At 40.8% G+C, this 12,970-nt stretch overlaps 1 protein-coding gene across 2 annotated transcripts in view; it reads left to right on the top strand.

Annotated features, from left to right (window-relative positions):
- Nucleotides 1-2,940: 2,940 nt before the first annotated feature.
- Nucleotides 2,941-12,970, top strand: part of RAD54B (RAD54 homolog B (S. cerevisiae)) — a 31,131-nt gene continuing 21,101 nt past the window's right edge. For both annotated transcript variants that reach the window (XM_018560196.1, XM_018560195.1), the window contains exons 1-5: nucleotides 2,941-3,137; nucleotides 3,693-3,962; nucleotides 7,492-7,654; nucleotides 8,885-9,110; nucleotides 11,400-11,607. In XM_018560196.1, the coding sequence (XP_018415698.1) occupies nucleotides 3,113-3,137; nucleotides 3,693-3,962; nucleotides 7,492-7,654; nucleotides 8,885-9,110; nucleotides 11,400-11,607 (892 nt within the window). In that variant the 5' untranslated portion in view covers nucleotides 2,941-3,112. The remainder of the gene's footprint in view (nucleotides 3,138-3,692; nucleotides 3,963-7,491; nucleotides 7,655-8,884; nucleotides 9,111-11,399; nucleotides 11,608-12,970) is intronic.

Genomic DNA, 12,970 nt, shown 5'->3' with positions numbered 1-12,970 from the left:
GTTTATTCATAACTGGGGCTATGATAAGCATACTATGTCCTCAGTTATTTACAAACACTGGAGTAAACAGTGCTGATCACTCCAGTGTTTGCTCAGTACAAGGACAGATGGGTAAATATTACACATTTACCAATCCTCCGCTCGGCATCCTGAAGCTCCGCCTATCACTGCCCCACACCCCATTCTGACAGTGGCTCTCCTGCAGCAGTCTGTGTCCCCTCCAATCCCCACTGCCTCTGCTGATGCAGGCGGGGAAAAGCAGCAAGGATTGGAGGGCACACAGATCGAAACATGGAGACGGCAGGTGTCCAAAGGAGAGAGAGGTGCAGAGCCCCAGAATAGCTGTCAGATATATATACTTGCCTTCATTTTGCTTTCTTGATGCTCTATTCGGCCACTGGGAGTTGAAAGAAAGTATGATGTAAGCTACATATTTCAGCCGCTGATTACAGGTATTAATTTACAGGGGACCGTCAGGGGGACTCTTCTGTCATAAGTTCATGGTCACTGAAGCGACCATGATCTTATAGCAGAAGGGTGAAAGCCAGCGACATAAGGCATACTGACGTGGCCAGCAGGAAACGGTTGTTTTCCTCCAAATTCCTTTGGGTTCCAAAGGGTTACACAGACTGTAGGGAATATGTACGGTAATCTGTAATATTCTATTTGAAACTTGTTTGTGTTTTTTGTTTTTCTTTTATAATTCTGAGTAATGAGTTTATCACTGTATAAACCATTTTCTTTCAGAATAAAAGAAACCTTTAAATGTTGCAAAATGTTTGTTTGGTCTTTGGTATAAAAGAGCTATTCAGATCTCAGACCCATTATTTATTGTGTCTCTGTGCTTCAAAAGGAGAAAAAGGGCTGCTAAAATGCAAAAGCTTACCTCCCAGTCTGCGCTTGCCATTCTTTAACACATCAATTCTGCAATCTGTAGATTAACATTCCTCAGTACAATTCATATGCTGAGAGGACTTATTCTAGCTATTGAGAAGCACGCTGACTGCTTCTTGATCATGTAAACACCATGACAGCCAATCCCGTTGATCACTTGGGTTTGTTTAAAAGGTAAACTGTTGCCTCCATCGGTCACTGTACCTCACAGAGAGAGAGGCACAGGGGCATCTAAAGGAAGCACGCTTAAAAACATTAAAGTTTAAAATGATTGCTTAAAGACTGTTGTGTAAAATAAAACAACATATGCTCATCATTTTTTTTCCCCACTTGTAAACTACGGCTTCCACAATATGTAGTCGCTTACATCATGCTTTCATTCAACTCCCAGTGGCCAAATAGAGCGTCAAAGCAAAATGAAGGCAAGTATACGTCTGTGGTGGTCTGCATTAAAGTTCAACTGCTTTGCCCTGCATGGGCAGAGCACAGCGACATTTTAAAGCAGAAATAAAGTCTGTAAAGAAAAATCACTGGGAGGTAGGGAGTTTTGGCAGAAAAGACATGCAAAGTCTTTTCTGGCAAAACAAATTTTGCTCCCCATCGATTTTTTTTTTTTAACACTATTTCTGTGTTCACTGTACGGTGCATGCACTAAGATGCCATGAATGGACCAGGTACTGGGGAGGATGCATCTCTTCTGCACATGCGCAAGAGTTACATCATCAGTGGCCACTTAATGGCCGAAAAGGACCTATAAAAATCCGGAAGTATTAGTGTTCACAGAGCTTGGGGACTGAAGTTGGTCCGACAGCGCTGGAGAAGGGCACACTTGTAAGGTAAGTGTGCCATAAAGTATTGTACATGGCTTCAGAGTATGGAGGAACATGTAACCACCCTTGTCACAGTATTGGGGTCTAGCAATCAATTGCTGGTCTCAAGCATTGTCACATGATAGATTGATATCACCACTCCTCTCAGTGCCCAACACCAGCTTGCTGCCAGTTCTGGGGGAGTGCTCTCAAGGCAGGTATCAGTGGGCCAGGGGCCTCTTTGTACAGAATCTGTCACTTTGCCCTTAATGGCCTGCATGCTCATACAGCATTCATGTGTGAAAGCCTAATAAATATTTATTTTGGACATTTGGTGAAGACCGGTTTGTGCTTTTGTTTTGGTGCAATATTTAGGCTGCATTCAAAGGAGCAGCTGTACTACGGCTCACATTCACTATTATGTTTTAGCAGTGCTGAACCATTTTTTGTTTTAGAACTTCATTGAAATGTCACAAGTGACATTTCGTTAAGTTTCTATGGGCACAGCGTGGTGCGATGTGGTTGTACCGTGTCGCAGCCTGATGAGCTGAAAAAAAGTACTGCATGCATGCAGTTCAACATGCATTGGAGTGAACTGTACCCGTCCATGACGAGGCAAATTGTCATTGACAAATCTTCTTATGCTCCATTCACAGCATATGCATTGGGGCTGTGCTGGCCCGAAGTATATGATCTGTGTCAAGCCTAAGAAGAAGAATTACTCCAGTCTTACTGTGGAGAACAATGGAGCCTTTTTTGTACAATATTTTGTATTGTGCTATTTTAGAATACTTTATAAGCACATCAACAGGGTATTTATCCTATTCACACAGCAGACATCACTGTCTGAGTGTCTTGGTGTAGAGACTACCCTAGCTGATTGTTTTTAGGAGCTCATTAATAGGGTTTAAATATACACCTTCTCCACTGGTGACTTGATGACCTGCCATGGCTTTCACTACTATCTCTACGCTGATGACACCCAAATCTATTGCTTTACTCCTTACCTCATCATTTCCATCTCAAGCATCACTAATTTACTAACTGGCATATCGGTATGAATTTCACACCACTTCCTAACACTAAAGCTTTGTAAAACATATTTTATAATTCATTTCTCCTAACTCCTAGACTATTCAGTTTCATTTGTGTCTGTTTTATATAAAGCAGATTTTGTATTGGATGTTGTTCTATTGTTTAACCCAGTGAACGATTCTCCTCCCTTTTCTGCAGCATCATTGCACTTAGTGGACCAGGATACACAAAACAAAGTTCAGGAGAAAGAAGAGGACTGCTCACTTGTGAAGTATTTCAGCGTGGTGTGGTGCAAGGCATCAAAGAAGAAGCATAAGAAATGGGAAGGAGATGCTATTCTCATTGCCAGAGGAAGATCGGTGACATTAAAGGATATGGAAGGCAAAGATATCGGGAGAGGTAGTTTTTTTTGTTTCTGATCATCAGTAAAATGTAAATGTAATTTTTTGCATGTATACATTTTCCATACAAGAGGGCTATTGTACTGCTACAGATGTAAGATGAAACCTCCTTCACAAACAAACAGTTACAGTGCCGCCTAGTGGCCATGTATGTTTAAGCCGTAGGAAAAATTCTGTTGCCGATGTATACTTATAGATCTACAATGATCAATGCACCAACCATTCCCATTTTGCAACCCCATTGACTGGTCAGAGTTTGTTCCAATCAGTTTCTTTACTCTATCCAAACAACGTTTGCATAGGAAATACACTTCTCAGTAGAATTCCCTGTATTGTAATGGTGGTGAATGTTCTATATGCTTGCTGCAGTCACAAGCCTCTCTCATTTTGCTCATCCAGCCGATCAGTCCCCAGACATATCTCCATTTAGGGTGTTTTTTTTGTATCTTTTGCAGCCGTGTAAATTGAAATATTATGCTTCTTGTTTTAATCTGATTATAAGTGTATCACTCCCTGTACACTATATTACTGACCCATAAATGCATTTTGTCAGGCACTGGATACAAGCTGAAGGATCTGGAGAACTTGGAAGAAGGGCAGACCTTAATGATTGGTGGAAAAGAGATTGAGGTCATGGGCCCTATCACAGCAGAGGATTACACTAGTGGCAGATGTTTCCACTCAGCAGTGGTGTCACCCACTCCCGCTCCCGTAGATTTCCTCCAACCCAAACCATTCTCCAACCCAATGAAAAATGTCAGCAAAGAGACTATAGCTAAAGACCTCCAGACCTGCAAACCTCGCCATGACCCCAGCACACCAGGTACAAATGTTTTACATTTATTTTAATTAGAAGCACATTGTTATTATATCCAATGAATGTTGATTTATTACGGGTAAAATATTCACAGAATTGTTTGTGAGGATGAGGTAATCACTTGGGTTGTTATTGCATTGCAACTAACCATTCCTTAGATGTAATGAATGCATTTGTTTTTTTCAAGGCCCCCCCCCGTATACTGCCAGTAACACACTTCCTGTCTCATCATGTCTACATTTATTTCTCAATGGTGTGGATTGATGGAACTAGTAGTTTTCACAAAAAAGGGTGTTTGTGCCTTCTTTTCAGCTCACAGGAAGTAACAAGGGCACTTCATTTCTGGCAAGTTCAGCAAGTATTTCTGTACTTGTAGAAAATGTTCTTAGGCTGAAAAATTAAAACTAATGTAGCCACCACATTTAATGACTGGTAAACTTGTAGTAATACAATTTTAGTATTAGTTCCCTGACTGTATGATACAATATTCTCTGCCTTTACAGAGGGATCCCCACAAACTATGCCTATAGTTTTGGGTGTACAAGAGTCTGTTGCCCCAGCATAGTTTACAGGCACAAAAACACACACTGGGGCCAGTTTGGGAAAATTACATTAAATTGTATGTATAGCCCAAACTGTTTTCATAAGTTTTGGGTAGAGTAGGGAAGGATTACATTTCCTATTCTATTGTTTGCTGTCTGAGTGCCATCGGGAAGCGTTCCCTTCACCTTCTGTTCTGGTGATACAACAGGAAGTGAGAAGAAATCTCTGCCGAGTAATTGGAATTCTCCTCACAGTTGTCATTGGAGCAGGTGTTTTCTTTGAAACATTTCCCTTCGCCTCTTGTTCTGGAAATTGGATTTTCCCTTACTTTCCATCTAAGTACATAATAAAGGAACATGCACTGCGCTATACAATCAGAATGTGTTTTCCCAAAATTCCAATTATGCATAAAACAGAAAAAAAGAAATATTCTGTGTTTAACTATCAAAATCCAATATGGGACAAACACGGCATACCAAAAAATATATTTCATTCCTTTCACAAGTTCTATAATAAGTGTGCAAACAAAAAATAGATATCTGTGATTATTCCCGTGTAGCCCGGTGTTCATACACAACACAATGATTCAGAGTAAAATCCAATATGTGAAAACACTCCACTTTAAACACCCGTCTTCAGTCCCGTATATCCTCTGTACAATGTGAATCCGCCAAGTGTAAGCCAATACAAAACAAATACTGCACTCACCAGAGATCAATGACCTCTTGTGTAAGATGGTCATAAAGCATTTAGCGCTGTATCCAGCTTCCCAGTCTCCTTCTCACTCTGCCTCCGTGACATCTGATCCCGTTCTTAGTCATTTCCTCATCCGCTCGGAATAAGAACATCAAAAACTAATTGTGCTGCAAGTACCGCTCTTTATTGATAGAAATAAAAACACTCACATAGCTAAAGAATAGCAATCGCTTCATAAAAAGACTTTCGTCTATCTCCTCAGAGATGCGGCAAACTGCTTCTCTAACGTACTGATCCCAGCATGTGCCCGCCTGTCAACGCATTTCATCGTAAGAGTCTTCTGGACAGCGTGCGCACCATCCAGAACTCGGATGGGATCAGTCATATCAGTACGTAACACTTATTATGAACTTGTAAAAGGATTTCAATATTATTTGGTATGGAGTGTTTGTCATTTCTATTTTTATGTTTTATGCCTAATTGGAATTTTGGGAAAACACATTCTGATTGTATAGCGCAGTGCATGTTCGTTTATGTTCTATATAGAGGTGCTTCATCTTTAGCACAGCAGCTGTACAATTTTATAATTATTCCATAACGCAGATCCGATTTTCCATCTAAGTGACAGTGGTCATCGGGGCATTAAATACCCTGTTTGACATGTTGATAAAGAAGGCAGCTGCGTCCTCAAATGTCGGGGTTCTTTCTTCTAGAATGAGACGCTAGTAAACTTTCCATAAGGATTTTCATTTTGTCATGCTAGCTTTTTATTTTAATGACCGCATTAAATACCTGACAGGTGTTCTAACCCACTGATACAATTTAAGTGACCAGTATGATTTCAGATTTTGTGATGAAACTAAGATGACTGGAAGAAAGCCAACATAAACACATGGAGAACATACACAGTCAAAGTAGTAAAATTTAAAGACCCCACTGCTGCAAAGGCATAGCGCAAAGACGTCATAGAGTTCAGTAATGTTCTAGGTTATTCTTTCTAGCTATATCTCCGAAAAAATACATCGGTAGAAATCCTGGGTTTTCCTAGATGGCATTCTGAGCCCAAAATGATATCAGACATTTGTTTTAAATACAGAATATATGCATGCAATGTACTGTACATTGTCGTATTTAAAGGAGAACTATGGGGTTAAGTCTTTTCCCCATAGTTCTCCTTAGGGTAACGGGAGGACACAAACTAGCGTCCTCCCGTCTCCCTAGGCTCAGTATACCGCGAGCTGTAGCTCGCTATATACTGAGACGCCGCAGTATACCGCAAGCTGCTGCTCGCGGTATACTGAGACGCTGCAGCTGAAGGGGATCCCGACAATTGTGCCGGGATCCACCCAGCTGTGTGACTGACAGCTGGGTCTGCCTATCTAGAGGCAGAGCCAGCTGTACCCTGCCAAGTCCGATCCACCAGTCAGCGCTGGCAGATCAGAGGGGGGAATCCAGACCCTCCCCTGTCACGGCAGAGAGCAGTGACAGGATCAAGAGGTGAGCGAACGCCGGTATGTGTTCGCTCACCTCCCGATCTACTGAGCCGACCTGTGATAGTCTCATTGTCACAGGTCGGCTAGAACTATGAGGTGAGTGAAAAGCACTCACCTCATAGTTCTCCTTTAATGTGAACGTATTCATATGATAGAAAAATCTATCATATGAATAATGACCGGGCTGGCTGTTGGTACCAGTGATAGGATGCTTTGATCTAGTATACAAGATTCTCACACTATCAAATGTTAAACACTTTTTGCCATTGCATTCAGCATAGTAACTTATAGTTTGGTGACTTTATCAGGAAGGCTGTTTCTAGTTACAGCTGAGGATCTTATCTAGCCCTGACCAGCTGTCAGAAGCTGTGCTAGTTTTGGGGTTAGAGTACAGCTCTGCAGCATCATACAGTCACGTGTCCTGTAACGGGTTCCCTTTAACGTCCTGCTCTGTTCATCTGCATCAAATAAAAAATGTTCAGATACCAGTAGGTTAAATCTACTGACCCCTTTATACCCAAGTACTCTGCCACCTACTACACACAGCCATTCCAAGTGTGTCTCTTGTTGCCTGTTAGAATTTTCAGTATTTTTGCACCACGGAAAACAAAGCATGAGGAGTGACTATGTGGCAGGGGGTACAGCTGATAACTCCAGTATACAGCAGATGTCTTTAAGAATTATAAGATGGCAGTGGGTGATTCAGAAAATTGTACCTGTACCTAAAATATCAGTTTTGTATTCACCTTCCATTCAAAAACTACTGTGTGTCTGTTTATATGCTTTGTGTTGTCTTTTGGAAGATTCCATAGTGATGCCCAGACCGTCCCAGGATCTTCAGAGAATGTTCAGCAAGTCCAGTTTGCCTATTGTAGACGTGGTGGTTGATCCTTATGTGGCTGTACATCTGAGAACGCATCAAAAAGAAGGCATTCTGTTCCTTTATGAATGTGTGATGGGCATGAGGTAAAAATCTTCAAGCTTCTGCTCCTCCAACAAGTTTTACGTATAAGAACTATTAGCTAAACTATAAAATGCGTCAGAATAATTTTCTTTGCTTAATAAGTATTTTTATATAGAAAAAGAAGGAAAAAATAACATTGACATACAGTATATACTAATACATATATCCACATACAACCTGACAATTTATACATATAACAAAATCCCATTCTCCCCCTTCTGCTTACTTATCTATACAGCACAGGATTAATGTCCACCTCTTTACACTGCCGTACCTTATTGACATTACTTAATTCTATTATCCCGGCTTCAATTGGACTCTAGAGTCACAGCCGTCATATGGTTAATGGTTAGTTTATCTCTTTTCTTAGAGATCTGCAAAGCCCAACCAAGTAGAGGAGAGGAAAAGTTTATTATTGCAACTTATTTATATTGTGCTTACTAACTATATTATTTAACAGTTTCCAATCAGTTGTCTATTCTACCTTTCATTATGTGAATACATTAATACAAAATACCCAATAATTGTGTGTACCTCATGTAACGTCACACTCAACTCCCTTTTACTAACCCCCTCCAATAGCATGGGAGAAACTAATACAGCGATACCTCGGTTCATAAACTTAATTCGTTCCTTGATTCTGGTTGCCAACCGAATCAATCTCGACTAGAGGAAGCCACGACCATGTGTCAGAGCGAGGAAGATGGCTGCGCTTGTGTTCGTCACCTGATGCGGAGTTCGCGAACTGAAGCAAAATTTTGCCAAACTTCCAGTTCGCGAATGAACCGAGGTACCACTGTATACTACCCCCCACATCTTTAATTTATTTCTGACATTTACATTCTTCTACCCCCAGTCATAATTATTTTCAGCAGTGTGATTGGTATAGTTCCTATTCTGGGGGGAATCATTTTGGTCAACTTGAAAAAATACAAAATCGCCATTTCAATTTGCTTCTACCAGGCTTGCCACTGTGCCAGGACACCAAAAGGTAGAAAAGGAAGATGCCATATCATATTTTACAATCTGGGAACTGTTAGATTGTAGAAAGAACCTAATAATAACGCATATATACAGTGATATAGCAGTCCTGTATATTTTCACTGAACAGAATTAGGGACTTTTGTTGTGTATATACAGAAAATAAAAACCTCTTTTGTGTGATAAGTGTTAAGAGCTTTTAAGTTATTGTGCTAAGAAGAGATGATAATTGTTTGTCCTCCTTCATATAGGGTCTCTGGCCAGTATGGAGCTATCCTGGCAGATGAAATGGGTTTGGGTAAAACACTTCAATGCATCGTATTGATATGGACCCTTCTGCGCCAAGGTCCTTATGGAGGCAGGCCTATTATAAAGAGAGCTTTGATCGTCACCCCAGGGAGTTTGGTGAAGAACTGGAGGAAAGAATTTCAAAAGTGGTTGGGCACAGAGAGAATTCGAGTGTTTTCAGTCGATCAGGTATTAACAAATATTTAAGGTGTATCTTAACCACTTGCCGTCCGCCCGTTGTAAAAAAACGTACGGACGGCACTGCAGCATTGGCGGGTTGCCGTCTCCAGACGGCATTTTTTTTTCTGCTCGCGCACGCACGGGCAGAAAAGACCCGACCAATGCAAACACCCGTTACCGGGTGTTTCACATATAGACGATCGTCTATATGTGCTCGTTTTTTCGCCCCCCACCCCCCACGCGGTGGCCGCCGGTTTTTTGCTTCCCCCGACCCCTCACCTTCAATCCCGGGATCCACTGCCCCATCTGTGGCCCTGGACCGGCTCGGAGGGCGTCAGGAGGAAGAGGACGGGAGATCAGCTCCTTGCTGATCTCCCTCAGGTCTGTGAATGCAGAAGTGATGTGTATTATTTCACTTCCGCATTCACCTGTCAGTCATCTGGCTGCTATAGCCAGAGAAAAGAAGCTGATAAAGCAGATCTCTGCTTCATCAGCTTCTTTTGGGGTCCACAGGTGACATTAGGGGTCCTAGAGACCCCTAATGTCTCCATAAAGAGGACCTGTCAGTGTGCCTTTGCTATTATATAGGGGGATTGTTATCCCCCTATATAATAGCAATAACAATAAGTGCAAAAAATATATATATAAATAAAAAAAAAAAAAAGTAACATATAAAAAAGTAAAATAAAATAAAAGTCACATATAAAAAAAGGGAAAAAACCCCCCCCAAAATGTTTAACTCCCCCACCCCCACGTTTACGCGCCTATAAACGTAAATACGCGTCCGGTGCCCCAGCGCGCAAAAATTACAATTGCGCTACACATGTTACATATCGCCGCGAACGTCGCAGTGAGAGCAATCATTTTAGGGCCATCAATCACTGATAACACTAAACTGATGAGCGGTAACAGCTTTTAAAGCGTCGCCTATGGCCAATTTTGGGTATTATCGTTTTTTGAGGTTTCGCGCGCGCACGCAATTTTAAGGCTTGACATGTTTAGTGTCTTTTTACCCGACGTGACCCCATCTTTTATATTTTACCAAAAAATTGGGTAATAATAAATGTTTTATCATTTAATATAGGGGAAACTGTTTTTTTTTAAAATTTCGGTAATTTTTCCTTAATATTGTAAAAAATAAAAACCCCAGTGGTGATTAAATACCACCAAAAGAAAGCTCTATCTGCCCCCGAAAAAGGTTATAAAACTCATTTCAGTACAGCGTTGCATGACGGAATAAATGTCAGTCAAAGTACTGCAGCGCTGAATACTGAAAAATGGCCTGGATGGGAAGGGGGTTTAACACCGCGGATGTCAACTGGTTAAAGGGTTCCCTCACGGTTTTTTTTTGCATATATCTACTGCTAGCTAGCAGTAGATATATGCAAAAAGTAAAAAAAAAACTGCTTTAAAAGCGGTTTAAACTTACCTCTGTCTTCGACGCGCGCTCCAGTCCGAAAATCTGAAAGTTCTCGGGCAGCCGCAAAGCATCTTGGGGCGGGCGCATGAGCAGTTCGGATTTTCGGCCGGTAGACGAGGAGAGACGCAAGGTAAGTATATGGACGCGTGGACGCGCATGCAGACACCATGGGACAGGAAGTGCCAGCAAGGACAGAGGAGTCAGCGCTGGATCGGAGACCCGCAGCAGCGTTGGAGAGAAGGAAAACAGCAGGAAAGAAGAAGAAGTTCAGATTAAGAGACATTTAAGGTAAGTGCTTTAATTAACATTGGGGGAGGGAAAAAAATGTTTGCCTTTAATGTCACTTTAAGCCAAATAAGTTGCTGCACATGTTCATGTTACCAAAAATTATAAATATATATTTATACTGTTTGCAGAAGAATCATATCTGCAAGGTGTTTCCAGAGAAACTTCATGACAACATTTATTTGGTTTAGCTGCAATGTTGTCACCGTTTCCTTTTACACCTGGCTTGGACTACATGCAGCCATGCTCTGACACATTCTACTGGAGTGCACACCCATTCATGGTAGGTTCATACAGAGAGTCTACAGGATGGGCACAGTGCGGGGAACGAAAACATGTTCACAGTGCGGGGGAATCTCTTTTTGTAAAAAAAAATAATAATAATCATAATGCAATTCTGTTTTGCTTACAGTGCTCTACAAAATAAAGTATTCTTTTGTGAGAGTTTGGCTCTACTTTAATAGTCTTAAATCATTGAACTAGTTTGTGTCTCCTGTGAAACCACTTTCTAGATGTGTATGATGCAAAATTCTCTTATGTATAAATCATGAATCCAATGTCTGTTATTGTTATCATGGTCTGCTTGTGTACAGGATCACAAAGTGGAAGAATTCATCAACTCTCCCTTGTATCCTGTGCTGATCATCAGCTACGAGATGTTGTTACGCTCTATGGACCAAATTCAGAGCCTGGGCTTCGACCTAATTGTCTGTGACGAGGGGCATCGGTTAAAGAACAGCTCCATAAAAACCACAACAGCACTTAGCAGTTTGTCTTGCAGCAAAAGAATTATTCTCTCAGGTAAATATGAACTATATGTATCAACAATAGTGGCAGCACATTAAAGTGACATTAAACTCAGGAGTTAAATCTTAAAAATGCATTCAAGTACCTTAACTGTTAACAAAAATGTATTTTATTTGTGTATCACTCGGCTGTGTGTGTTGTAAAGTGGTCACCACTCCAAGCTCACTCCTGTGATGGACTACAATCTCCATACAAATGATTAAACTGTACAGGAGATTGTAGTCCATCACAGGATGGGTCCACACATGGACCATGGGGAACAAAAGCAGCCACCCATCAGAAGGAAGGACAGTGTCAGCACCAATTCAGAGATGATTGGAGGATCTACAGCCAAGTGATACACAAATAAAATACATTTTTGCTAATAGTTATGGTACTCGAATGCATTTTTAAGATTTAACTCCTGAGTTTAGTGTCACTTTAAGAAAGCAAAAATCTGTAATGCCGCTCATAGTTGGGACAATGCTTTTTGCCCAGGCAATGCTTTAAGCATCTCTACCAGTTATAGGCTTCTCTCAGTGACAAAAATGTATCACATACGGTACTTCTTAGCACCCTACGTGATAACAATAAAGTTAAGTGTAAAGAAAAAACAAGAAGTTAAAAAAAATTGAAATTCGCCATTTCGCAGGCGCGAGCAATTTTAAGGCTTGACATATTTGTTGTCTATTTATCCGACGTAAATGAAGACGTCACCAGCACTCCAACAACGATGATAATAGCAATTAGATGCTCATTTATTGACAGATGCTGTCTCTCATTGGCTTCAGTCAATAAATGAGCATCAAATTGCTGTTATTATCGTTGTTGGAGTGCTGGTGACGTCTTCCTTTTTGTCTATGTGTGGCGGCGCCATCCGCAGTCATTTCGAGCACCTGTCTTTTTGTGGGGAGTCCTGGTAAGGAGTGCGGCAAGTTTTCTTTTTTCTTATTTATCCGACGTGACCCCGTCTTTTATATTTTACCAAAAAATTGGGTAAAAATAAATAAATGTTTCCTAAAATAATAAAGGGAAAAAGTTTTTTTGTTTAAATATTCGGTACTTTTTTTTCTTACATAGTAAAAAATAAAAACCTCAGTGGTGATTAAATACCACCAAAAGAAAGCTGTCGGTCCCAGAAAAATGGTATAAAATTAATTTCAGTTAAAATGATGGAATAAAAGTCAATCAAAGTACCACAGCACTGAATACTGAACAATGGCCTGGACAGGAAGGGGGTGTAAACACCCCGGTCAGCAAGTGGTTAAGGACATTTTGAGAACAGACCAGCGCCATTCAGATTGAGCCTTTGTGTTCTTGATAGGAATCCAACCCTAGACCCAATATACAGGTGAAACTCGAATAATTAGAATATCGT

Source organism: Nanorana parkeri, unplaced genomic scaffold (genome assembly GCF_000935625.1).
Source record: "Nanorana parkeri isolate BGI_ZX_2015 unplaced genomic scaffold, ASM93562v1 scaffold439, whole genome shotgun sequence".
NCBI classification, from domain to species: domain Eukaryota; kingdom Metazoa; phylum Chordata; class Amphibia; order Anura; family Dicroglossidae; genus Nanorana; species Nanorana parkeri.
This window is presented reverse-complemented; position numbering and strand designations above follow the sequence as displayed.